The sequence below is a fragment of the Hermetia illucens genome, chromosome 7, assembly GCF_905115235.1.
Source record: "Hermetia illucens chromosome 7, iHerIll2.2.curated.20191125, whole genome shotgun sequence".
Classification (NCBI taxonomy): Eukaryota; Metazoa; Arthropoda; class Insecta; order Diptera; family Stratiomyidae; genus Hermetia; species Hermetia illucens.
This window is the reverse complement of record NC_051855.1, coordinates 10,943,315-10,970,261: the sequence shown is the minus strand read 5'-3', so window position 1 is coordinate 10,970,261 and position 26,947 is coordinate 10,943,315. Positions and strand designations below refer to the sequence as shown.

At 45.2% G+C, this 26,947-nt stretch overlaps 1 protein-coding gene across 23 annotated transcripts in view; it reads right to left on the bottom strand.

The window, feature by feature from the left end:
• The window catches only part of LOC119660950 (protein unc-13 homolog B), a 241,664-nt gene that overhangs the window by 93,070 nt on the left and 121,647 nt on the right, over window positions 1-26,947 (bottom strand). For 16 of the 23 annotated variants that reach the window (XM_038069982.1, XM_038069979.1, XM_038069973.1 and 13 more), the window contains one exon: window positions 234-365. In XM_038069982.1, coding sequence (XP_037925910.1) covers window positions 234-365 — 132 coding nt within the window. Of the gene's footprint in view, window positions 1-233; window positions 366-16,145; window positions 24,171-26,947 lie in introns of those variants that run through there. The other 7 variants (XM_038069964.1, XM_038069963.1, XM_038069968.1 and 4 more) reach the window with 2 other exon arrangements.

Below are 26,947 nucleotides of genomic sequence, written 5' to 3'. Positions count from 1 at the left end.
ACTTTTATGTAGACATAAAAAAGCATCATGGATAATTGACGTAAATCATGTATTTTGTTCGAAAAATAAAAGAGAAACCCTAAACCAAACAAAATATTGTATATATGTTCTGCAACGAAACTAGTATCTTTTTGTCTTTTTTTTTTGTTTTGTTCTACACAATTTTTTGGCAGTAGATGTTTATTGATTGATTTGTTTGATTAAAAAAGAATTAAATTAAATAAATTACTTACCAATTCCGAAACCAAAGGTATGGATTTTCGTCTAGGCCGAATATCTGGCATACTATCGATATTGCTATAAAACGGATTATCTCCAGGATGACCATTTCCACGACCAGTCCCTTCTCCGGTTCCAGTTCCATTCTAAATTATTTTAATTAAATTTGTATAGATATCGTGTAATAAGGTGGAATATAATTGGAAATATTATATGAGAAAATTTCGTTTTAAAATATAAATATAAAAACATGTTCATGGCTTTTGTTCAGGCATAGATGACACCCGAAATAAGACTGCGACATTGAGGGATGAATATTAAACAAGGCTCAGGTTCGACCCGGATGGTTTATGCATAGTTACGAGGTTGAAGTGTTTCTTCCCTTTGAATGACCATGAGGGTTGTATTTTGAATTATGGTCCCCTAGAGCCTGTTAAGATTGACGAGAGTCGGTCAGAGACTGTCAGGATTAGTGAAAGTCTATCCGAGGCTATCAAGGTCAACTAGAATTAGCTAGAGTCCATGATTGCCCATGGCGAGCGAGCGAAGTGCGGTCAGGATCAGACGAGATTAGTCAGTAGACTCTCTAGTCCTGTCAATCAGTCAGTCAAAACTAGTTTAGGATCAGTCGGATCTCCACAAACTGAATGATGAAAAATAGTAGTCCTTTTTGGATTTCCTTAATTTTTTTTTAACGAAAATTTTCTGGTCCTTTTGTTAAAAGAACTAAGACGCTAGGTAGAAAAATAGAAACAATGATAGTTACTCTCCTCCTCTCCCTTTCTCACCAGGTGTTTTGCTTGAAAGTGCCACATAAAAGTACCACGAACAATCCAGACAAGCTAAGTCGAAAAAATGGCTGAAGGTTTAATCCAGGGAGGAAATAACTTATTAGACGCTGGAGCAACGTGCCCGAAAGTGGCTGTGCGGTGTCGCTCGCTTTCTAGGCGGTATCCCGAATTACTGATACCGAGGGACAACATGACAACGAGGTTTCATTTCGATAAGAAGTTTGAAACACGTTGGAGTAACAAGGCAAACTGGGACAGCGTGGCTGCGACATACGGCTTAAAGCAACAACTGATTACTTGGTACACTGACGGATCCCTCACAGCAGAGGGAGCGGGTGCCGGTGTCAGTGGTCCAAGGAAAATGTACTTTGAGCCAATGGGCAGGTACACTAGCATATTCCAGGCGAAAATTTACGCCATAGACAAATGTGCCTCCTTTAATCTGCAAAGAAACTACAGGGGGCAGAACATAGCTTTTCTCACCGATAGCCAAGCAGCAATCAAGACACTTAGGTCCAACCAGGTGAACTCTAAACTGGTATGGGAATGCCTTGAGAGACTGAATACACTCGGCTCGTCCAACAAGGTCTGGATACTTTGAGTCCCAGGCCATGCTGGGTTGGAAGGCAATGAGGCAGCGGATGAACTAGCCAAGAAGGGAGCAGGGATGCCTTTACACGGGCCAGAACCCTTCTGTCGAATCGGAAACGGTTTCATGGCTATGAATCTAAGAAACGAAGAGAAACGGTTGAGGGAACTATATTGGTCGGGCCTACCAGGGATGGAGCAGTCCAGGGTGCTTATTGGGGGATACGAACCCATGCGCACAAGGGATTGCTTAAACCTCACCAAAAAGAACCTCCGAATCATAGTGGGAATTCTCACTGGTCATTGTCGGCTGAACAATCACCTAGGGAAGCTAGGGATATCTACGGACACTGCCTGCAGGTTCTGTGAGGAGGAGGACGAAACCTCTATGCACGTAGGTAGGTCGATACATCTGGGAGAACACTTAATACCAGATGCAAAGCTGAAACATCTGAAAGTGGGGAACATACTAAAGTTCCTAACGGTTACAGGCCTGCTTGAGATACTATGATCAACAGGCACACTATAACCAGTAAAAGGGGCACAATAGTTCTTCAAGGACGCGGTGCGACTTTCCCTTAACAGAATAATAATAAAAATAATAATAGGTGATGCAGCTTCTGAGGTAGAGACCTTGCGGAGGTAGTTGTTGTGTTTGCTTCGGGGGTTCAGTTCGCTCGTTAAGAAGCGCTGGGATATTGGTTACGTTCGGGATGCATCATCAGTAATAATATGTGCATGGAGGCAGTAGGGGAATGGTACGAATGCAACAACCGTGGCCCCACGTTGAGCGCCAACTCTGCTATGACGGCGTTGCATAACCTTGGCACCAACATGGTCACCAAGGCTGTCAACCAACCAAAATCTCCCAACAGATCACAGGCTACGCGAGATAATATGTTTAACCGGACGGCACATGTTGGAGCTAACCTGAATGTAAGCAGTTCGGTGAGATGAGGGCCGAGGTTCTTGGTTCTGCCAGGACACAGAGATTTTATCACGTGCCTTGATTCAAAAGTCAAAAGTGAGATTGTGAAGTCCCGAGGCGGGTTGATACCGCCGAAAATTTCAATTCCAAAGAAGCTAAACTACCGAACGGCCTAATAAGCGAGGGGACAAAATCACAAAGAAAACTAACGTGGCCGGGATGAACGGGGAAGGACTAGCCTTGAGCCGAGTGACCCCCGTCTTCCATTCTTCTTCATGGGGTGCCAGATTATATGGTGTCCCTGCGGCGGCCCACCCCATCCTAAACGTTAGCCCCCTACTCCTGCCAATATATGCGTTTTGTGAGGTATTTGATCGGAATCCTAGACTAGAGATAGGGGTGACGGCACAGTCACCTTATATAAAGGTCAGTCAAATATAAACGGATATTTTTTTATAAACCCTAATAAGAGCACCTAAAAACTGGCCACTCCTCAACGAATGAAATTTAAAATCTTATACGAGCTCAATTCATTCAAAAAATTCTCTCCAAAATCCGCTGCACATCGACATTTTTCTGATTTCCTATTCGCTAGTGTTAATTTATTGATCTAGGAAATACCGATAGTTCGGGAACCACTTGTTCCCTTCATCAATGCTAACAATTCTGCTCTTCAGGCGCGACCCCAGCTGGCGGATTGGGGCATACCTGATTGATGTGTAAATATGTGTTCATGTACTTTTCTTTTCTGACTGTGCATGGCCTAGTGTTTGCGCATCTCTGGTGCGCGGACCAAAATGGCTATGGGAAGGATACCCAGAACATAAAACCACCATGGAAGACTCATGGAAGAGAGAAGAAGGAAACTTACGGTGCAGGGGCTCGGAACCCCAGTACCGGCGGCTTTTGGGAGTGAGCAAGCGGGCTCCCGGTCGTCGATATCCCTCGACCGCAGTGCCTCGGTGGTGGACAACTTGGCCACCTTGGCATATAATGCTACAAGTGATTTCGATCTGGAGAAGGAGGTATTCAAGCGAAGTACGACTTTACCGAGAACACCAATAACAAGACCAAACAAAGATGAACTAAAAGCAGCTTTTTGGACAACAAAAACCGTGACAACACCCACCGCACATGTTCAAGATACTCGACTGCAGGAGGTACTCCAGGAACAAGGAAGAGATCCATTCAAAGGAAGCTCATCAACTTTAAGATCTCCACCAACGGCAAAGACGATGAAGGATAAAGTACAGGCCAAAAGTGAAGGACCATGTAAAAGGAGTAACCCTGCCGGGACTTATAGGGAGCAGAGAGGCCATATTGCCAGAGAGTGCAATAGGGACCCCAAATGCCTATTGTGCGAAGCAAAAGAGGGACAGGATAACCGGCATATTGCCGGAAGTGGCAAATGTCCGGAATTTAGGAAGGCGCTCACTGCAATGAGAAAATGAGGTTTATTCAAATAAACCTCAATCATTGCAGGGTCGCTCAGGATTTACTTGAGCAGACCACGTTCGAATCTAAGATGGAAGTTGCCATCATAAGTGAACCCTATAGAAACCGTCACGGTGGCGTATGGGTCACAGAATCGACTGGTGGAGTGGCGATATGGGCTTGTGGTCGACAGGCCATACAATGTACTGCAAGTCAGGCAGCCAGTGGCTTTGTGTGGGCGAAAATAAGTGGTGTATATGTATACAGCTGCTACGCCCCGCCAAGTTTGACACTCCCTGCTTGGGCCCTAGAGTGGGGTAGCAGAGAATCAAATGCTAAGGGGCGGAGTCTATTAGAGGCTTTTGCGCAGATGGACATGGTTTTGGCTAACGAAGGTGCTGTAAACACCTTTCAGAAAGGGGGGTCAGGCTCGGTTGTAGACCTGACCTTTGTTAGCCCTTCCCTGGCGCGTGGTATGTCCTGGTGCGTCAGCGAACGCTACACCCACAGCGATCACCAGGCAATCTTCTTTGAGACATGTGTCGAGCCACAGGGCAAAGAGCTATCATGCTCGAAACCGAAAAAGGTTTCAGGCTGGTCTGCAAAATCTTTGGATGAGCAGACCTTCATACAGGTGTGGTTAGATCAACGTGATAAAGCAGGCGCCTCTACGGAAAGAGCCATCCATCTGGCTCAATGCATCGCCAAAGCATGTGACGCGTCTATGCCTAGGAGGTGCTCATTCCCCAGTAAAAGATCAAACTACTGGTGGAATGATGAACTGGCCGGTCTTCGATCAGCCTGCCACCGAGCCAGAAGAGCGGCTCAGAGGGCGGTAGGTAGAGTCGATCAGGGGCAGAAAGAGTGCGCCTATAAGGCAGCCCGCAAAACCCTCAAGCTCGCCATCCAGCGAAGCAAGGCGAAATGCTTTAAAGAGCTCTGCTCAGAAGCGGACATAAACCCGTGGGGGAGTGCTTATAGAATAGTGATGGGACGATTCAGAGGCCCCTCCTCTCCGCAGATTACGTGTCCCACCCTCGTGCGGGCCAGTTTTCGAGGCATGATGTTGATGTCATCTGCCTACGCTAAACAATATTATCAACTTAAGAAGTAGCCCCCCGCTGATGTTGGTATCCATTGCTTGAATAGCGTATTCAAGTGCTAGGCAAGTGCTAGGTTGAAGAGTGTCCAGTGAATCAGTACGTGTTTCATTGTTATCTTCGCCAGTCGTACTAGTTTAGCTGGTATACCAAATTTCAGCATTATACTGTACAGTACTCCACGATCTATTCTGACCTATGTCTGCCTGAACATGACAAAGATTTGGTACACGTCAAAGAAGGTTGGTTGTGGAGCGACTCGACTTGAAACCGCCTTGATACTCGCCAAGGAGCCGTTCGGCGTATGGTGTTATTATATTCTCCAGAATTTTCGTCAGGGGGTGTCGTAGGGTGTCTCCCTACGTTCGTGGGACCAAGAAGTAGTGAAATAATCGACCTAACAAACTGTACTTCAAAGGTGTTAGATTGATAAACAGTGGTGTGTGCTAGACGAAGTCTCACTGTCAAATCACCAATGCTTAGGATTAAAGTCTGACTAGGTCTGACAGGGAACAGTCTGTATTATAAAGTTCAATGAACTTCTTGGCAATAAAGAGCAGCTCCCTAGGCAACTAAGGGCACTAGAAGGTGAACTACAAACTGTCAATCGCACTTTGTGGGACCGCGAGCCCAAGGGTATACAGAGTCCTTAAAAAGGACGAGTCGATCAAATTAGACTCTCTTAGAAAGCAGCCGAACTCCACAATCGAATCATTATTGGTGAGACAAGTGGAAGGGAAACAGTTGGCAGTTACTGCAACCCCTTCAATACGTAACAATGCGAACGCGGTTGTTACCAATGAAAAAGTGAGAGCTGTCACGCTGTCCTTTGAGCACTTCAAAGTACCTGGCATGGAAGGTATCTATCAAGGGATGATAAAGGAGGCTATAGAGCACTAAGAGCGATTGCTAAGAAATATTTTTCTGATATATCTCGCTTTCGGCTGCCTGCTCAAAGGCCAACTCCTTCTCCCACTACAAACACCCAGACAGGCCCTTTTCCGCTCTGGATCCTCCTGTGATTGCCAAACAGGAATAAAATGCTGAGTTTCGTCGGTTCACCACGTCTTCGTTGATTTCAAAAAGGCCACAGAAACCGCCCTCTACGAGGTAATTGGTACGGTTGAGCGGTCGCTGCAGTTCAAACAGTATACCCTAGCTGCCTTCTTGGGTATAGAGAGGGCATTTAACAACGTTAGCAGCAACGTCATCAAGGAACCCTTGACCACTATTGGATTGGAACGGTGTCTTACACATTGGATTATAGCCTTGTTAAGCACCAGGATCTGGGAGGCAACCACTTGACCAGAGCTCTGAACAAAGGCACGCCCCTGCTCGGTGCTTTGGTTAATAGTCATGGACGAAATTTTAGGAACATTGGACAGCAGCGGGGAGAAGGTGGTGGGGTATGCCGACGACTTGGTGATATTAGTGTCAGGGATATTTCCATCCATGATGGGCGACACCATGGAAGGAGCGTTGCGAAAGGTGTGCCTGTGGTCCGCAAGGTGTAGACTCGGCATAAACCCAACCAAAACAGAACTAACGGTATTCACCACCAAGACAAGGATAACTGAATCCCACCTACCATGGCTGAATGAACAAAGATTGGTTCTTTCCTCTAATGTAAAGTATCTGGGGGTAATCTTGGATCAAAAGCTAAATTGGAGATTGAAAATAGAACTGAGGGTTAAGAAGGCCTGTACAGCCTTCTATGCCTGGAAGAGAACCTATACAAAGAAATGGGGTCACCGGCCGAGGATGGCTCTTTGGATGCATACCATTGTAGTCCGTCCAATCCTAACGAACGGCTCTATTGTATGGTGGCAGGCTTTGAGGGAAAAATGCAATAGGATGAAGCTTAATAGGATTCAAAGAACCTCTGCAGTCCTGCCCGGCAGATGCTCTTAATTTACTCCTGCATCTCCTCCCCCTAGACCTCCGCATTAAAAACGTTGCAGCGTGCAGTGTCGTCAGACTACGTGAATCCGGATGCTGGGCAGCGAAGTCCTACGGTCACAGTAATATCCTAGACTAAGTACCTCGGGAAATCTGGGCATTTCCCAGGGACTATGTTACACGCGAGCTGAACTTCACGAGAAACTTTGCTCTGTGGACTTTCCAACCTCAGTAGACTCAGTATTTTTTTCTCCGATGGATCAAAGATGGCCCGTGGAGTCGGCGCGGGGGTTTTCTCGAATAGACATAGTGTATCTAAGTCGTATGGTCTCCCAGGTTTCTCCAGTAGATTCGAAGTGGAAGTACTGGCGATATTGGAAATTTGTCGATGGCTGGAGCGAGATTCGAGCCCCAAGCGTAACATAGCCATTCTCACCGACAAGCAAGCGGCCATCAAGGCCTTGTACTCAGCGACGACTTCCAGGCTGGTGAAGCAGTGCAGAAACGCACTGAAGCGTTTGGACGGCATAGGAACATAGAGGGGGAATGAGCAAGTTGACGGGTTGACTAGGCGAGGCTCCGCTCCTGGCAGCCTTTCCGTGAATACACTCGGTGTTTCGCTGGCGGCTGTCAGGGGCGGAGTTTTCTCGAACTAGCTAGCAGCCACGGGTCTTAGATGGCGAAGGCTTACGAGCTGTGCCAAGTCGAGGAGAATTTAGGTCGCTTATAATATAGCTCGACCACGAGAGCTCCTGTGCTAGACGTGTGCAAATGCATTCAAGATTACGGCGATCTGCACGGGGCACTAGCCGATAGGGGACCATGCCGCTAGGCTCGACACGACTTACAATTCGCATTGTCGAAGCTGCGGAGAAGGAAGGGAAACTCTCATGCACTTTCTCGGCGATTGCCCAGCTCTAGCTAGGGTCAGACTGCGGACACTGGGTAAATCATTTTTTGGGGACCTCAGAGAGATTTCTAGTTGTAGGGTGGGAGAGCTGCTTTCCTTCGGGAATGCTAAGGGCTGGCTCTGCCTCCCTGCTCTCATAACAGCAGTCACGGTTTTAGGAGTTTGTGGCATCAAAACGGCGCACCACAGCGCTAATTGGGCACCTCGGAGCGGCCACTGTTACCTACCTACCTACCCCTACAGAGGGTCAAAATTTGTATTTCACGTGATTTTATTGGGCTCTAAGATTATGACGTCATCATTATATAAATTGGCCTCGTATCAACGGGAGGGTCCATGGGGATATTCTAGTTTTATGTTTTTAGTGAGTTAGGGAGCATAAAGTAGTTATGCTCGTTTGGAACATCAAATCTTGAAAACACCACTACGAGGAATAGTTCCGCATCTCGTAAGGGGTATAAATCAATAATAACCCCGACTGAGATCGAATTTACAATTCTGCTAGCAGCCTTTCTTCAAAGAGGAATCATCACGCATTTTGACTTTTAGGAACGTGCTCAGATCGGCCCAAAAGTCGGGTAGGGTCATGACATTTAATTGGGAAAGGATGCAGTTACTAATTCAACATTTTATGATGACAGAATCAGCAAACTTCCAAAACAATACATTCAAAAGGGAAGAACATTTTCAAAGTCTCAAAAAAAAATCCCATTTATATTTGAATGACCTTCGTAATTGATATTATTTAATGTAATAATAATTATATAATTTTTATAATTTGTTCGGCGCTGTTTCGGCGGAGTGGTTATATAGGAAATCCATTTATAAAATATAGATTTAGGTGAATCTCAGCGGAAGTCCTTAATGTACACTTGAACAAGACGAAAATATAACTAAACACTATCTTTTAACGCTAAACTTTGGATATACTTCAAGGGATCACTATTCGGTCACTGTGTTCCTTTCTAGTGAAACTGGCTTAATAATTATTTAACTTTTTTTTTAAAATTAAAATTGTAATTTTACGATATATGGTCTCCAGTGAAAGTAAATTAATATAATTAATAATAAATAAATAAATAAAAAATATTTGTAATAACGTTCAACCTTTTGTAACTGTTCAAGTTGTATTTGTTTAACTTTCAACCACCACACAGACATTTTAACAGATAATTAATTAATTAATAAATTAATAAACACAATAAACAACCCGATAATATTTGGAATATTATTTATGCAAAAGTTTGGATTGGCCCCATTTGGATAAGGGCAACGGATACAATATTCTTAAACGTTCGCGGGAAACAAGATCAACGGTTGTGGCAGTTTTCAGTACAAACTGAGCTATGTCCTTTGAATTTACACATATTCCATCCTTCCATATTTTTCTCTTTACTATATAGGATAATAATCCGAGCTAAACCACACACAAGTAACTTACAGATATTCGCTTTAATATCTGACCGATAGACCAAGGGGGCCAAGGGGACCAAGAGGACCAAGTGTTAGGCGCTCAACTAAACTGACTAAATGCTTTCCTTCCTTCAAAGTTAATCATATAATCTTAATCTTACGATGGGCATACCCCGGAATTTTTCCTCCTCAACATTTGGTCCTAATTCATATTCATCTTTTTTTGCCCTATCTTTCTCATTTCTCTGTGTGTTTTTCACTTTATCATATTCGCGTTGAGAGGGTGACGAAGCTGTGAAAATTCAAGAATTCCTGAAATGACTGCATGATACGCAAAGTTATTCGTCTTCAGTAGGTCGACATAAAATGTAGAAAAGCTAGAAAGGATATGAATCAACAGGGGCTGCATTATATACGTATCTAGATTCTAGTATATACCGGCGAAAGTGACATAATCGCAAGTCATTTCAACTAATCTGCCTCAGTAACATATCAAAGCTTTAAATATAATATTAATAATCATTGGCGCGACAATTCAATTGGTATAATTAGGCGATAACGGCTTTACGGTTTCTTACCAGGGCAGAAGAAAATCATCAGACGGTGCCTCACCTCTGCCTTGGGAGCAGCATGACCGAAGCGGCTCGCAGATGCTTCTTTATATAATTCGCAGAACACAACATGACTACGAATTATATTGAGCGTAAATCCGCCTTATTGACCAGAGCTTTACCAGAGCTGAAATTGTAATGCCGGAAATTTGGGTGCTAAGCCCTAAACGAGAGGTCCGTGGACCCAAAAACAAGGAGTAAGTTGCTCTCCATTTGGTCCGGTCAGGGATTAAGTTGATACAGACTTAGGACCCCACAATTCTCAAAAAACATTCAATTTGATTTGGGGCTTACAGGAGGAGGCAACATAGCTAGCATTGAGGTCGTTTGTTATTATTATTATCCTGGTTTGACTCAGATAATCCGTTCACAGCTTCGTCGACTGGTATCCGACACCCGGTCACGATAGAAATTCCTCTGCAACCAGTGAGATTTGAACCGCGACCTACCATTACGACAAAGTAGTGTTGTAACCACTAAGCCATACGAACACTCAATCAAACTGAATCAAATCAAATCTTTCACTAAGTGATAAGTATCTGAAGATGTTTAAACAAAGCATTTTAAGGGTGGGTGGTTAAAGAATAGTATAGATCCGAGGGCGAAACGTGGATTGGTACCCACGATGGAGCAATGCCTGCTGAACCAACACCACCAGCTCTACTACCAAACCCTATCTTCACCTCCACGTGGTGACCGCTGAGAGTTCTTTTTTAACGAAAAGCTGCAGACGGAGAAGGATGAAGGCGAGTCTCCCGCACCTAAAAACGGGAAAAATTGTACCCTTTGGTCCTCCAGGTTGGGGGTTGGGTAGAGCTGATAACCCTGCACGGAAAACAACTTGTTACGAAGCCAGAACAGGAACCTCGGACTGGACGGATTACACAACGATGAACCCGGCATTTGCTCATGAAACGTGCGCTCCCTGTACAGAGATGAATCTGCTGAGTATCTAGCCGATACCCTGTCCCAATATAGGGCTGATGTCACAGCGTTACAGGAGATGCGTTGGACATTGACCGGTTTCCTGGCGAAGAGCTGCTACACCATATATTATAGTGGCCATCCAGTAGACCATGTGCTTGGAATAGGTTTCTTGGTAGGTAGGTAGGTATCAGTGGCCGCTCCGAGGAGCCGAATTAGCGCTTTGGTGCGCCGTTTTGATGCCACAAACTCCTAAGACCGTGACTGTTGTTATAGGAACAGGGAAGCAGAGTCCAGCTGGCTCGGATCTTCAGAGCCAGCCCGTAGCATTCACGAAGAAAAGCAGCTCTCTGACCCTGCAGCTAGAAATCTCACTGAGGTCCCCAAAGGATGGTTTACCCAGTGTCCGCAGCCTGACTGGTGGCAGAGCTGGGTAATCGCAGAGAAAGTGCATGAGGGTTTCCCTTCCTTCTCCGCAGCTTCGGCAATGCGAGTTGTAGGGTAAGCCGAGCCTAGCGGCATGGTCCCCTATGGGCCAGTGCCCCGTGCAGACCGCCGTAATCTTGAATACATTTGCACGCGTCTGGCACAGGAGCTCTCGTGATTGGGCTATGTTATAAGCGGGCCAAATTCTCCTTGATTTGGCACAGCTTGTAAGCCTTCGTCATCTCAGGCCCGCGTCTGCTAGGTAGTGCGAGTAGACTCGGTCCCCGACAGCCGCCAGCGGAACACCGACTGTATTCCCCGAGGGACTGCCAAGAGCAGAGCCTTGCCTGGCCAATCCGTCAGCCCGCTCATTCCCCTCTATGTTCCTATGCCCGGGAACCCAGAGGAGAGTGATCTTGAGCGTGCCGCCCAGATGGTTGAGCGTGTCTCTGCACTGCCCCACCAACCGGGAAGATGTCGTCGTTGAATACAAAGCCTTGATGGCCGCTTGGCTGTCGGTCAGAATGGCTATGATACGTTTAGGGCTCGAATCACGCTCCAGCCATCGACAGACTTGCAATATCGCCAGTACTTAGTAGGTTTCTTAGTCAGCCTTAGTAGGTTTCTTAGTCAGCCAAAAACCGAAACCTGCTCTAATCGGCTTTGAAAACATAAGTGAACGGCTATGCGCTTGCGAGGCCAGTTTAGAAATATAAGCCTCAACCACGTTCACGCCCCTACAGAGAAGACTGCCGAGTCGGAGAAGGATACCTTTTACGAGGCAGTAGAACGAACCCTCGAAGCCTGTGCCAGATATGATATCAAAATCATACTTAGGGATTTTAGTAGCCAAGTAGGAAAGGAGCCCATATTCAGGCGATACGCTGGCTCCCATAGCTTACACCAAAATACAAATGATAACGGATTGTGGATTATTCAGTTGGATGGTTATTGGAAGTACCTGGTTTGCGCGGAAAGCGACGCAGAAACATACATGGGCCTCTCCAGACGAGATCACTTTCAACCAAATTGACCATGTGTTGATCGAACGCCGCCACCTTTCAGCCTTGATAAATGCCAGATCATATAAGGGGGCCAATAGAGACTCGGATCACTATCTCGTTAGCATGGTGCTCCGAGCTCGAATAACAATACCACCCAGAATCCCCTCTGACAATCAGGTAAGAGCTAACACTGAAGCCATCCACAACACAGCCCTCCGCGACACCTATAAGAGAGAAATGGATGCCGCAATAGTCGCAGTCAACAGAGGACCTGGAGATGAAGCATCAACAAATGATCTTCCCAACCACCTGAAGAACGTTATCATTGATACGGCCACAAACATACTTGACCCCAGCCGCAAAAGGAGTCGGAACGGGCTGGCTTGAAGATGAATGTAAGCTAGCTACGGAACGGAAGAATGCCGCATACCGATACCGCGCAGAGACTTATCACGAACTCCGTCGAGTGGAGAAGCGACTTCACAGAAGGAAAAAGGAAGCCTGGGAGAACCAACAAGTCTGTGAACTAGAAAAGTACAGGGAGCAACCGCGCCAGGCGGGGAAGTTTTACCAACAAGTCAGCAGGAGGAAGTCTTATACACCTCGATGTTCATCCTGCCGAGACAAAGAGGGAAATCTGATTTTCGACAGAATGGGCATATTGGAGCGATGGGTTTAGTACTTTGATGAACTACTGAACAACCGGAACATTGGCGAGTTGGACGTCCCTCCAACTGAAGACGACTGACAAATACTGCTACCACCAAGTATAGGAAAAACAGTCGGTGCAATTCATCCATTCAGTCCCTCGCAGTCGAAACCTTCCTCGATAATCTCTCTTTTACCCTAGTTAACATTTTCAGCCCCCCACGAATCAAAATGCCAACCTCTGGCGAGACCTACATGCAACTCTGCATTTTTTCAGCCGCCATTCCCAAGTAATCGTTACAACCAATCTAGACGTTTTCAACCTACATGTTTCCAAAGACTTGGAATCCGAATTCACTTCACCCCTGAAAGACTCATTCAAAGGAACTCGCAATAGCTACAAACCCAAATATAAGTGGAATTACTCGTTAGTAGCCTTCTACAGAAAAACGAACCAACGCCCTTAAACAATAACGACAACTACGAGCCTACCAGAACTTCCTTGCCTTACACTCTAATCCGTCTGCCTCGAATGGAAAACCCAACCGCAACGGACCAAAAAAACTTCATGGGAGCTACCCACCGAGAGGCTGAATAAAACCCCAGTGGGCTGTAAGTTGTAAACCTGCCCTACGCCATCAAGAAGAACAGGCAGTGTTCCACCCCCATAGAAAACTGCAGTCCTCAAGTCTTCGCGAACTTCCTGAACCTCCTAAAATCTCAAACAAACGACTCTATTTTCACTCCTATCCACCTCTCCCCCGCGAATTCAGTCCCCCATACGTCTCCCATACGCCTTTCCCTAAATGGCACAGAAACCGTAATTCAAAACGGCCTCTCAAAAGGGACCTGCCTAAACCCCACTCCCTACCTTGTCTTGGTGAGGGAGCTCAATAGGGAAGATCCTCCAGGAAACGGGAGGTGACACCTGAAGCCAAGCGGTAATCAAAACCCCAAGCTAAGGTGTGACTACCGTGCCGAGGGCTGGGCAGGGGTTAAGATGTGGCCGTAAATGGTAAACTCTAGGTACTAGGCGACCCCCAGGCAAAAAGGGGCTCTGCCGAGATCGACCTACTTTCCCCGATAAAACTGAGACCATGGCAGCCAATAATGAGAAGACAAAAAAACAAAAATCTTTTAAAAAAGTACAATTAAACCTGGACCCTGACGATTCAACCCCTAAGCTCGTCGATGGAGAACCTGAGTCAAGACTCAGATTCTCCACTTACTAAGGTCGGAACCAATCTAATTGGGACCCAGTCCTTAAAGGACGAGCCGAAGCCGGCCCCTTCTGTCAGCACTTCTGACCCTAGTCTCCAATCGGCGCCACCTGCTGGGGCTAAAGTCTTGCCCATGGGTAAGCACCTGTCCACGAACACCAAGCAGCCTTCGGGCAAACCGCCTCCGGGCAAATCACAACCCAAGGACTGTGCCAAAGTCGAGGGGAAAGGATCGTTCGGGACACTTGCGGCGAAGGGGATACCAAAGTGAAATGAAAATTGAAAGAGGCTAGGGTCACTAGAGCGGCATTTTTGTAGTCCTTAGGAAGTGGGACCCTAGCAGGGCTTTTAACGGGGCACTGCTCCTTAAACTACCGTACGGAAAAGATTGGGGTGGTGGCTTCGGCTTGGTGCAGCCAATGTGAGAAGGAGGAGGAGACGGCCCTGCACTTTTTATGCAGTTGGCCGGCCTCCTCAGATCTCAGATGAAAACACCTTGGTAAGGGTGCCTCTATCTCTGGAGAATGTTCTCAGATTCGCTTAAGCCTGCGTAGCCATTGAATCGGCGATTTACGGGGATAGTACAATGGCCTGAGTGCTCGGAGCTGTGGCTCCCCTCAGTAAACTCCACTCTCTTAAAAATTATACACGACAACCTTACACTCTAGAACAAACAGTCTCCGCTCTACGTCTTCAACTGGAGCGGAAGGACAACACAAGGAGAACCACCTAAAATATCTCGGTGTTAAGATCAGCAACATCCTAACCATAGACCCACACTATTGCCAGAAACTACTTTAGTCCACCCTGAGCAAAGAAATAGTTCAACCCCTTACAATATTCAACTCCAACCTTCACCCGCGAAAAGGTCTCACCATCTTCCGAAAGACAGGTTAATCCACGCCTCTAAATCTCAGCCTTTTATATGAATGGCTTATTGTACGGGACATATAGCGTAAAGGATGCCCATGACGCCATACATAAAGTCGCAGTGATATTGGGAAAGACCCAACCTTCATTAAAAAGTGAGTAGCTAACAGAAACCTCTGGAGTACACTGACAAAAATCGTCAAATCGTGTCCTATGTAGAGTTTGAGAATGCAGAAAGGAATCTCAGGACCCTTGGCGTATATCATAACTCAAACGAAGACTTCTCCAGTGTTAATTCGAGCCTAAATGTCAAATATACCAAAGACAGCTCCCAAAAGGAAGAGAGAGTTCCTATATTTGACTGGCATACCATGGAGTGTAGGACAGAAATTTGGTGCTTATGACAGGAAGCGTACGACTGGGATGACATTATGAAAGCCCCACCTAGGCCCCCCCCTAGTGTGTCATCCCGCCCTGAGTAGAGTTGCGGATAACTGACAAGGCAACCATATTGGATGACCTGGAGTGACGTTACACTGTATTTCAGCGGCTCCCCTGTAAAAACACCTTTCCTGTCTTTAGAGGTAACCATGGGGGATTGCAACATTGGGGCTCTTTTGCAGGGCTGACTGGTTTATGAGACGCCAGAGACACGATGACAGTTGCCAGTACGGTTGACAGTTACTTAACAACATCAGAGTGCCTCTCTGCGCTTGGAAATTTTGGCGGAGAATATGCTGAGATTCTCGCAGACGCTAGGCCAAGGATCCCAAAACTAAAGTTTACTTCGGCAACTACCAACATCAATGCTGCCGTTGACAGAATTTTGGGTGATCCTTTGGCTAGCGAGATTACTACAACAGAGGTTCAAAGCTTGGTCGACCTTGCTGCTGCCACGTTTATTCGTCACAATAACTAATGGCTTGGAGTGAATAACAGAGGTATGCGCAGAAGGACTTTACCGTATTGGGGGTGTCAGGCAAGTTTCTCTTGGGAATCTACCAGCAAGAGCGCCTAGAAATGATACCCCAATCACGGAAATCCTCGAGGTGCTGAAGCAGAGAGCTGTGGTATGATCCAGATATAATAAATTCACTAATGGCCGCGCGACTTGACAGTACATTTCTTAAGAATAAGTCATAGCTCATTCTCGTCCTTACCTTCTCCTTCTCTTTTATGGCAAGCATCCTTTCCTCTTCCTTAATTTTCTCCTGATTATTTTTCTCCTCAATTTTACGCTCTTTTAGCGTCTTCAATAGTTTCCATTTGCTGCTGCCCAACGCCCCGGCAGCGGCTGCCATCCCTACAGGAACACCATTTGTTGCACTCTCCTGGCTTGATTCATGACTAAGTTTCTTTGCTTCCATATTTGCACCGATAATTCGACTACACCTTGATCCGGGAATACCTTCCAAAGGGGTGGGACTCTGGTCAGTTTCTTGATCATTATAGTGATCCTCTCTCTGTTCGTCCTCGTCTGGTTGCTGCTGGTAACTTTCCACCGGGGAATGCATCTCTAAGGTATGGTCTTGAGTTTCGCCAGGTTCAGATTGGTAGTCTACATGGTTGTCAGCATCATGACTGTCAGAAGCTTGGTCGTCGGGAATGTCCTGGGTGGGGCCGATGGGTTGAGGGATATACGCATTTGTTTCGTTGGTGAGCGAATGTTTGGCCTCAGTTTGTTGTCGCTCCTTGAATTCGTTGTAGTTTTGAACTTGACCATAATCGAGTTCCTCTTCTTCGGTTAGATCGGGTGTATCTGGTCCAGACGTCGCTCCCGATGACTGTGATTGTTTGTCCTGGTCGGCAGTTTGAGGTGGCGAACGGGAGGCTGGAGTTCTTGTGCGATCTTCTTCAGAAGAATATGGGGAAGTAGAGTAACGGGCGACTTCCTCACCACTGTCCTCTGGTTCGAGTACGGCGCGGTCGATGTTGCTCTTGCGGCGACGCCGCTTGACCTTCTTAACTGGTCGATGGTTTACCTGAAAGTATTGGTTGTGGTTCGTGGAACACTTTTGTCTGTGGCGTTGCTGGTCATTTCGCATGTCTGATTCGACCATTGCGATTTCTTTGAGCATCCGTTGCTCGTCATCCTCATCATCTCGTCGCGATCCTTCACCAGCCAACCACCCATGGATGTTGGTAACTTTCGAGAACTTCTCGTAAACGTCAGGTTTTTGATGTCCTTCAACATGTATCGTTGGGATTTCTGGTTGAATCATAACCACGGCTTTCAGTTCACGCAGGACGAACGACATTCGCTCTTTGACATCCTCGTCTGGCTGATAGGAGTCGCGATCCTTAAACTTTGGCAAGGAATCCTCATCTTCGGCACCCAACTGGTCAATCTTAGACAATAAACTTCCTCCATCGCCGGATGGTTGATGATCCTGGTAATACTGAGATGCCGATTCCATGTGACTCCTGCGTTCTAGCTCCTCGAGTTTGCGAAGTTCATAGCAGAAGTATTCGTCGTCGGTGTCGATACTGTCCTCGGTACTCTGACGACGTGAGGATGAGACTGTCCTGTACGAGTGCTGGCTACGGTTGTCGTCGTCATCGCGTGAGGCGCTCGGAATCTCAAGGCTGTGCTGGTGGTATCTTGACCCTGGAAATTTGCAGCTTTTGGGACTAGTTATAGGCGGTGCAGCGTCCGCATCTTGGTGCCGCCCGATTGGGAGGCGCATTCCTGCCACACTTCCGTTTACACTAGTGCGTGGTGTGAGATCGGCTCCGGTGTAGTCGAATTCTGAGTCCTCGATGAAAATAGAATGGGTTTTCTGCAAATGATGGTGATGACTGGTAGCCGAAGTCACAGCATATTCCGCAGAATGTTTTTGGTCGTCACTCTCCTTCGTGACTGTCTCCCTAGTGGCTTCCCGGGTTCCATCATGCATTTTTGGATCAGCTGATGTCTGTTGACCTTGTTGAGTATTGTTTTCACTTACAGCCTCGTCTTGAGGTTTGCCCGCCCCATCATTTTCTGACGGGTGATGACGGATTGCATCGCCGACCGTGGGGAACATAGGGTTGAGAAAGACATCATCCTGTTTCTCTGCCTCGGCGTTAGGGACTTCTTCGTCAGCAGCTGGTGGAGTTACAAAGACATCTTCAGGCTCAGGCTCGCCCTGGCTTTCTAAGTGCTCCTCCTCTGATCGTTTTGGCTTCGATGGCCTCATGTGTTGAGGTATCTCCTGCTGAGGCTGCTGGTATGCCTGGTGGAATTCGTCATATTCGCTCGTACTGTCCTCGTTGTCGGACTGAATGAAGCTCTGCATATCCACCTCCGGATCAGAGAGGCTTGTACTTGCGACGGATCCTGGGCGCATAAAAGGACTGTCAACCCCCTTGGCAGAGTGGATAGACGAACGGTGTGTGAAACTGTGGCGGCGATAGAGCTTGGCTTTCTGCATGATATTCGACATGGTCGCCGAAAGTGTTCGTTTTTTCTTCTTGATAGAGCCGTTACCTGTTGCGGATTTTTGTTGTGCAGTTGAAATATCAGCTGACCCGGGGGCGTGGCCTGTGCCACTGTGCGTAGCGCGTCTTCGAATCATAGGAATCTTGGCAAGCCGCTGCTGGAAATAGTGAGGCGGGTGGTGAAGTTGATGTGTTTGGGGTGCCTTCTGCTGCTGTTGCTGTTTCTGCAGCATCTGGCTGTAGTGCTTTTCAGTCTCATCAATTTCCACTCCCACAGGAAGTGACTGTGACCGATGTCGCTTAGTCATTCGTTTGAGTTTCAAGTCTGGCAACCAATTTGAGAATTTGCCCAGGTACTTGTGTTGCTGATGTTGATGCTGGAGCATCGGAGGAACCGACTGCTGGACCTGAAAGTGTTGCTGCTGTTGAGGTTGCTGTTGATATTGTGATTGCGGTGTTTCGCCAAGATGGTGTCGCTCCCCCCCGGCGGCGATGGCTAGCAGGCCGGAGCTGTGGTAAAGCTTCTCGGCCTGACTTAGATCGTTTGATATAGTTACATAGCCAGACTGATTGAGGAGGTATGACTGCTGTTGGTGAGGGTCAAACGGTCGGCCGGGTTTGTAACCTCCGCTGCTGGGTTGGTACGATTGTTGCTCATGGACTGGTCGCGCAAAACCGATATAGTCCAAGTTTCGTGAGCTGTTGTAGTCGGTGAGGCTGTTCGATGAAGGATAGTAGACAAGTCGGTCAGTGAGATTACGGTGCTTCTGCGCATACATCTCTACGTCGTCGATATCGGTCTCCTCGAAACAGGGCGACTTGGAGCGCTGTGTGCCTCCAATGTTGGTGCGCTTCTGTAAGGATGATAGCGGGCGTTGTTGCTGTTGTCGCATTAACGCTGGGTTTTTGACCAAATCTGGGTAGTTTGGATGATGTTGTTGATGATGCTGAGATTGTTGCTTTTGATGCAAGAGTTGCTCTTCGAATTGATGCTGTTGTAGGTGCTGGTGATCCCAGCTTAACATTTCGGTCATGGTCGTTGCATCGGAATAAGCTTGTGCATTTTTTACATCAAAGATCGATTTATTTTCAAAAACCGAGCAAATTGGCATGTTTTTCGACAGTTCCTGGATGTAGTTGAGATTCTCTTCGCTAAACATGTACTCGTCGTTATTATTATTGTTGTTGAGCATGGTTGAGGTAATGAGATGACGTCCTTGTCTTGGTGAAGGTCCAGCCACGGGGGCAGCTTCAAGGTCGACTGTCAAGTCCCGCTGTCCAGGCGGGGACGTCATTGCTCTCGGTCCACCGTTTTCCTTCGGTCGGGATATCGTAAACGTCGAGGTTGCATGGTATGCGGACGTTGATTCGTCGGTAGATTGGTGGTACATGCGGCATGGGACAACTGAAGGCGAATTGGGGGACTTTTCCAAGCTAGAGAATCCTGACATGGACGATAGACCGGAATCAGATTTGGTTTTCTTCGGTGAAGCGTCCATGCCTGAAACAAATGTGACTATGGAGGAGCTCGGTGGCAAGGCCGGTTGACGGTATCGTTGCTCAGATTTCGACTGTTTCATCTTCATCATCATGATGTCCGCATGGAACGGATTCATGGCGTTAATGGGCTGCTGGAGTTGGTGGTCCTGTTGTTGGAGCACTAGTTCTCCGTTCTCTGTAAGAACTACGACCGACCCGTCCGTCAGATCACCACCTTCTTCTGACTCGAGCTGCAAGAAGTCCTCGCCATTCGGGGCAGGAGGCGGAGGACTCTGTGATGCTGCGCTAAGGATATCGTCATCACAAAGGGTCGAGAAATCATCGATCTTGTTCTGGTAATTAGGATTCTGCAGATGCAGCAGGAAAAGCATAGAATTGTGCCGCTCGAGGCTCTTCTTCAGCGACTTAATGTACTCGTCGTCGTTGTAGATATTGCTACTGCTGGAGTAGTGGGTGGTTTGCTGGTGTAGGCCACCTGTTGCTCCCTTCAAAATCCTCGGCGAAGACGAGCCTGCCTGGTATTTCTGATTATCGTGGAGCATGTATTCACTATAATTATCTAGTAAATTCGTGCAAGTAGTTGTTGAGTAGTCGTCCCTCGTCAAAACTGGCGATAGGAGTCTATAATTGTCCATGGTATCGTAGTTTTTCTTAATCTGCATAGATTTTCTTAAGATTTCAGTCTCTTTATTGTCCAAAAGTTTTAATTGTTCATTTAAATTCGAATTGTTCCGCAGCAAATGGCGACTATACTCGTCCGCTAGTAGTTGCGTTGTTGAATTCGTTGATGTTGATGATGATGACGAGGAGGATGCTATAGTGGTGATACATGTGGTGGATATGGTGGTTGGTGTTTGATGGATAGACTCGTGACCATTTACAATGGATGATGTCCCGGCTGTACTGGTTTCCGCGAGATTATCTAGAGTTCGAGTGTCATCTGTAGGTTGATGATGCTGGTACTGTACCTGTTGGTGTTGTGATTTTTGCGAGATAATCGACTGCTGGGAGTCGGTACCCAGGAGTTTCTTTAGAATATCAATGTTTTTCTCTAGCTTATTAATAATTAGGTTGTTTTGGTGTTGAAGCGATTTCGTTGGTGTTTGATAATCACTTGGGCCATAGGTAGCGCTTGCAACTGTGGTCTCACCTCCGCTTCCGCTGCCGCTACCGCTGCTGTCCTTTTGTTGTTTCGTAAAGGGATTGAGCAGAAGCAACATCAGATTCTTGTCGATTTTTTTGATTTTCTCAAAAAAATTACACTCGGCCATGATGATGCTGCGTAATCGTTCCATTTGATCGTTGGTGAAATGGGAGAGATCCTCGATTTTATTGATTTCAGCGATGATGGTGTCGATTAGTTCGTTTGTAGGAATTTTCGTGGTATCCTTTGTATCATATGACGATTGGCATTGATTATGCAATTGCGAATTGCTTTGCTGTTGGTGTTGTTGATTTAGTGATTCTGAGAGGGATGAATCGATTAGGGCTGATTTGAAGCTGTTCAGCATGTCCATTTCGTTTTTATGGTGTTTTTTCTTTTTGGATTTTTTATTGTCTTTGCTTCTACTGGAGCCACCGATCGTTTGAGTTGCTGGTGTCACGACTGGTCGGGAAATTGCCACTGATGTTACCTCAGAATCGGGCTTGTGCTCTTGGTGTTTGTGCAAGGAATAGGTAGACTTGCTCTCCAGAAGATATTCTTCCATTTCTGAGGCTGAACTGTGCACTTCAGGTTCTTGCTCCTCATTATCTTCGTAGATCATGCCAAGGGATGAAACTGGGCGTGATTGAGATCCACCTGATGAAGCTACCACTCCAGAGAGCTTCTCATGAGCCGCTGCCATTTCAACGCTTGTTATGTAATCATTGCGATACGCAGCCTCGTTGAGGTTTTTGTAAAACTCATTCATATTCATGGCTTCACCAAGACCAATCATTTCAGTGGTTGTCTCGCATCCACCCCCTCCAGAATCATCAATCGGCACTGACATTATACCTCCGCCCTCGATTCTCTTATCACCGTGCCGAAAAAACTGATTGTCATTTTCAATTCCAATCAAATCCGTCATTATTATGTTATTTATTGGGTCCTGGATGCGCTCATCCTGCCGAAAAAAATCCGACTGCTTAGGAAATGATTTTCGCTTTTCACCAACTAGACCGCTCTCTTCAACTAGATCCACCCCCTCCTCCAGGCCGTCCTTGATCGCGCTATTTCCTAAAAAATCCCGAATTAGTTGTGTGTTAGCTTTTGATTCAATTATTGGAGCACCTCTATCAACACCAATGTCACCTTTATCAGTTTCACCAATGATATCAACAGCAACATCGTTGGAGAATGGCATCATATCAACACTCATTCGGCTGAATCGAGTTATGGGTGGTGCTGATGAGGGCTTTTTTGAGCGCAAATGCTGCAATTCCAGCATATTTGATGTTTCACCAGCGCTTGCGGCTAGCTCGTCGTAATCAAGGGAACGTGTCAAACGCGGCGATTTGGCACGCCTTTCCGGAGATTGTTGGTAGAGGTTCGATGATATTGGTAGGGGAGTCAACAGTTTGCCATAGCCACTTGAGTCGAGGGCGTCATTTTTTAGTTCTTCCAGCATATTGTTGAACTCATTGGTTGTTGCCGAGCTGCTCGCTTGCTCCTGGATCTGTTGTTGAATCTGCAATGTTCGCATCTTTTCCAATTCTGAGTCGTATTCGAATGGATTCTTGTCGTGCATAAGGATCTGCTGTTCAGCTGGTTGTTGTTGCTGTTGCAACCGTGATTGTGCTTGCTGTTGAAGTTGTTGCTGTTGGTGGTGATGAAATTGTTTTGACCGCTCTTGTTGCTCAACGAAATCCTCGATATTGGGTTGAGTACAGAGGCCCATTAGGTTACCCACAATGGATTGTTGTTCAACCGTGATATTCTCCAATTTCTCCAATCGGGTCCACATTTTCCCATATTCATTGGAGAGCAGGTCTAAGGCACGCCAAGCGAACTTAAGTTCGGTTTCCAGCAAATTGATCCTTGTGGCCACTTTATCCATATAATCGGATATAATATAGTCTGAGTGTTGTTGAGCGTTGTAATAGTCACATAGTTGCTGTTCGCTACTTAAGAGCTCATCATGCGTTCCCATATTCTCAACTGACATTGCCGATGTTGGGAGTGGGGAGTGTTGGAGAAGTTGTTGTTGTTGAAGGTGATGGTGATGTTGTTGTTGAATGTTCATATTAGGGGTTGACGAGAACGGTAGGTTATGTGAGAGAACAGCTTGATCAACCTGCTGTTGTTGGCGTTGGTGAATAGATTGATTTGACTGGTGACGGTGCATGTGACTTGGCGAACTTTCGGGGGCGCTACTTCTGCCGGACAACAGTGGGCTGCAGGGACTTGAATTGACCATTTGCGAATTCAAGATCTTGTGATGAACTTTAGGCGAGGACGATAGAAGCATTTGATGATGATTCTGAGTCATGTTCAGATTCGACATTGTTGATATTGGGTGGTGTAATGATGATGAAGTTCGATGCTAGGTTTCTCACTTTTTTTAATTTATAATATAATTATATATTATAAATTATAATTTAATTCCCTAAACTTCGGAATAATGTTTTTATAATACACTTAATTATTTTAAGAAAAATGTGACCCCAAAACTTTACACGTAGTTGGTCATTTCAACATTTCTTCATATATATATATATATATGAATGTTATATGTTCATTTGATTGATTGTATTTGGTGTAGAAACACTTATCGTGATATAAGAAATAATTGCAGTAGTAGTAGTAACAGTAGTTGTTTTTATTGTATTAGGAATTCAAACGACACAAAAATAAAGTCCAAAAAGGATATTTTATATTTTTAGTCTCAGTTTCCCAGAAGTGATAGTTTATAAATGTCTACCAATTATTGTTTAGTAGTAATTTTATAGTTGTTTGATGCTGATTGACTTTTCTAGTTATATCATTCAAACACGTATCACTCCACTCCAAAATTCACAAGACAAGTCCGATCGAGTAGCGAAAATTATACTAAGTAGAAGCTACTAAATTCTGAATAGAATTCCTGAATTTTTTTATCTTTTTCAAATCGTTGTTTGGTTACAATTGTCAATCCTCAATCCCAATCCAATACGGAATCAATCGTTTTATAGCATTTTGCTCCCAAATAAATTGTTTATCTTTTGTTTTTAATTTTTTTAATTGCATTGATATTATATTTTCGCCGAAAGATTTTTTTTTTTTTTTATATTTTAAACGTTACTTTCTTATACCATCTTCTCTCTTATAACAACAGAAAAATTCCCTAAATGTGTATTGTTATTTTTTATTTTCCTTTATCATTAAGTTTGTAGTTTGCTTCATTGTAAATGGTTTAGTTCATATTATTCTCAAGTCCCTACAAATTTATACAATACACTATAGATACATGTATCCGCAATGGTGGAAATAAGTACTATATGTATGAAAAGTAAACATCCAAAATACGTCTTTCGTGTTTTTTTTTATATTAATTTTCCTTCTTTGTATACTCGCGTTTTAGTATTATATTTTGCTTATATTTGTTGTTATTATTATTATTAATAAGTATAAAACTGTATAATTTTTTTAAAATATAAATAGAAAATATTATTGAAAAAGTTGCACGAGAAAGCTGTAGATTGTTTTTTGTTTGTTGTTATTTATATTTATAGTAATTTTTCATAAAGAAGATCATATTAGACTTTTGCATTATTGTACAAAGAACGAGAAAAACCAACAAATGTGTATGTCTTGTGGAATATTAGTTACAACATCAACAAGAATAGACTCTGTTAATATTCACTGTAAGAGATATAATTCAATTGAAATAAATATTTCAATAAAAATAAATCATAAATTGAGATATTTTAATCCAACTGTCAGAAAATAAACTAAAAAAACTCCATAATACCAATTTGAACGCTTCAAATACAAAAAGTTTTATGATTCAATTTCCTTTCCTCCTAATTATATTTATTTACAGCCAACTTCACACTTATCAAGGCATTGTCATTATGTATTTTTAAGAATTATAATAATAATAAAGAAGAAGAATAAGTAAAGAGATCCACCATGGAAAATTCGTCTGGAACATCAGTGGGACTCACTAAGGCAGAACATTGCTAGACTGATTCAGATCAACAGCAAACGGGTGAGAAATGTAGTGCAGAGGGTTTACCGGAACTATGCTATCTCCAGTGAGACACTCGTAGTTGAAATTCTGGACACACTAAAGCAGCATGTCAATATGCCTGGCATGAATTTTGCAGATGTTACCGTAGAGGAAGTTCGACAGGCCATAAACAGCTCGAAGAACTGGAGGGGCCCAGGTCTGGATCGGGTCCAAAATTTCTGGTATAAGGAATTTTAGTCGGTTGGCACACAGAATAAGGAATTTCCATCCTTTCTCACTGCGGGGATTACCTACCTTATCCCTAAGAAGAACACGGTGCAGGACCCCACAGACATAAGACCGATTACTTGCTTACGAACCCTCTACAAATTCATCACGTCCATTATTAGTGGAAGGATCAATGCGCACCTCGAGACTAACAGCATTCTGTCCGAGGAGCAGAAGGACTGCCGAGTTGGGTCAAGGGGTTGCAAAGAGCAGCTCATTATCGACTCGGTAGTTGTAGGACAAGCAACGAGAGGTCAAAGAAACCTCTTTACTTGCTACATCGATTATGCCAAGTCTTTCGATAGCGTTCCGCATACCTGGCTAATCTGTATCGCATTGATCCGAAACTAATAAAGTTTTTGGCGACAGTCATGGAAAGGTGCTAACACGTCAGAGCAGAGAGTGGCATCTTCCAGGGGGATTCGTTAAGTCCCCTTTAGTTTTGTATGGCACTGAACCCCCTTTCATGGCTACTGAATGAACCTAGAGGGCATGGTTTTGCAATAAAGTATGGCCTACGTGGTAAATGCGAACTGACACACTTGATATACTCAGATGACATCAAGCTGTATACTGGTACTGACCACCATCTTAGAAGTCTGTTGCGAATAATAGACACGTTCAGCCGTGATATTCGGATGGAATTTGGATCGAATCCAAGCCATCCGCAAAGGTCATCACGAACCGCATGCCGGACATAGCACTGGTGACCTCCGCATCGAAGCTATGACCGAGACAGACTCCTATAAGTACCTAGGAATTCTGCAAGGAACCATGCTCGAGTTGGTGATCTGAAGGATGCTCTGCAGTCCGGATTCCTGCGACATGTAAAGGTGGTACTGAAATCGCATCACTCGGAGAAGAATAAAATAAGCGCATTGAATGTATACGCTATCCCTTCACTGGCTTATGCTTCCGGAATATTGCCGCGAACGAAGACGGATCTGAAAAACGTATAAGTGGCTCCGGCAATGTCCTCAAATCTGCCCCAAAAGGAGTAACAGATGCAAAGAGACGCGCCGATATCCCCGCCTCCTTTGCGTGCCTCCAAGTTGTCGAGGCCCACAGCTCTAGCCCCCCCGTTTTCTAAAACGAATGGGACGCGCAAATAGTCACTTGCGACGAACGCATCCTTAAAAAGCTCTTGCGAGTGTTAGTTGACAAGGATTTTTACATCAGATGAAACTAGGAAAAGCCTGGATGGTCACAACTTTTTCGAAACGATCAAAAATCTCAAATTAAATGGTATAACAGACGCCAAGAAATCGGTTTCAAGCATTTCCGTGTTACCCTTGACACCGCTAAAAGTGCAAATGATTTCGTCAAAAATGAAAAGCTGAAGGAGGAAGGTTTGAGAGCCTTTATTCCTCAAAACTATGTATATCGCATCGATATTAAAAACAAGTCGGAAAATCGAAAGCTTGAAGGTCTTAGTTGGTAAGATTGGCCTTACCGGGCAATGGCACGGTGGACCACTTAGCCCCTATATTCGTGGGGTCCAAATGACTACAAAAAAAGATACAAAAAGGCATACCAGAAACAAACAGGACCCTGTACCAAACACAGGGAGGCATATAGTCGCAATGTGACTACACACGAGAAGGGAGAAATTAGGAAGT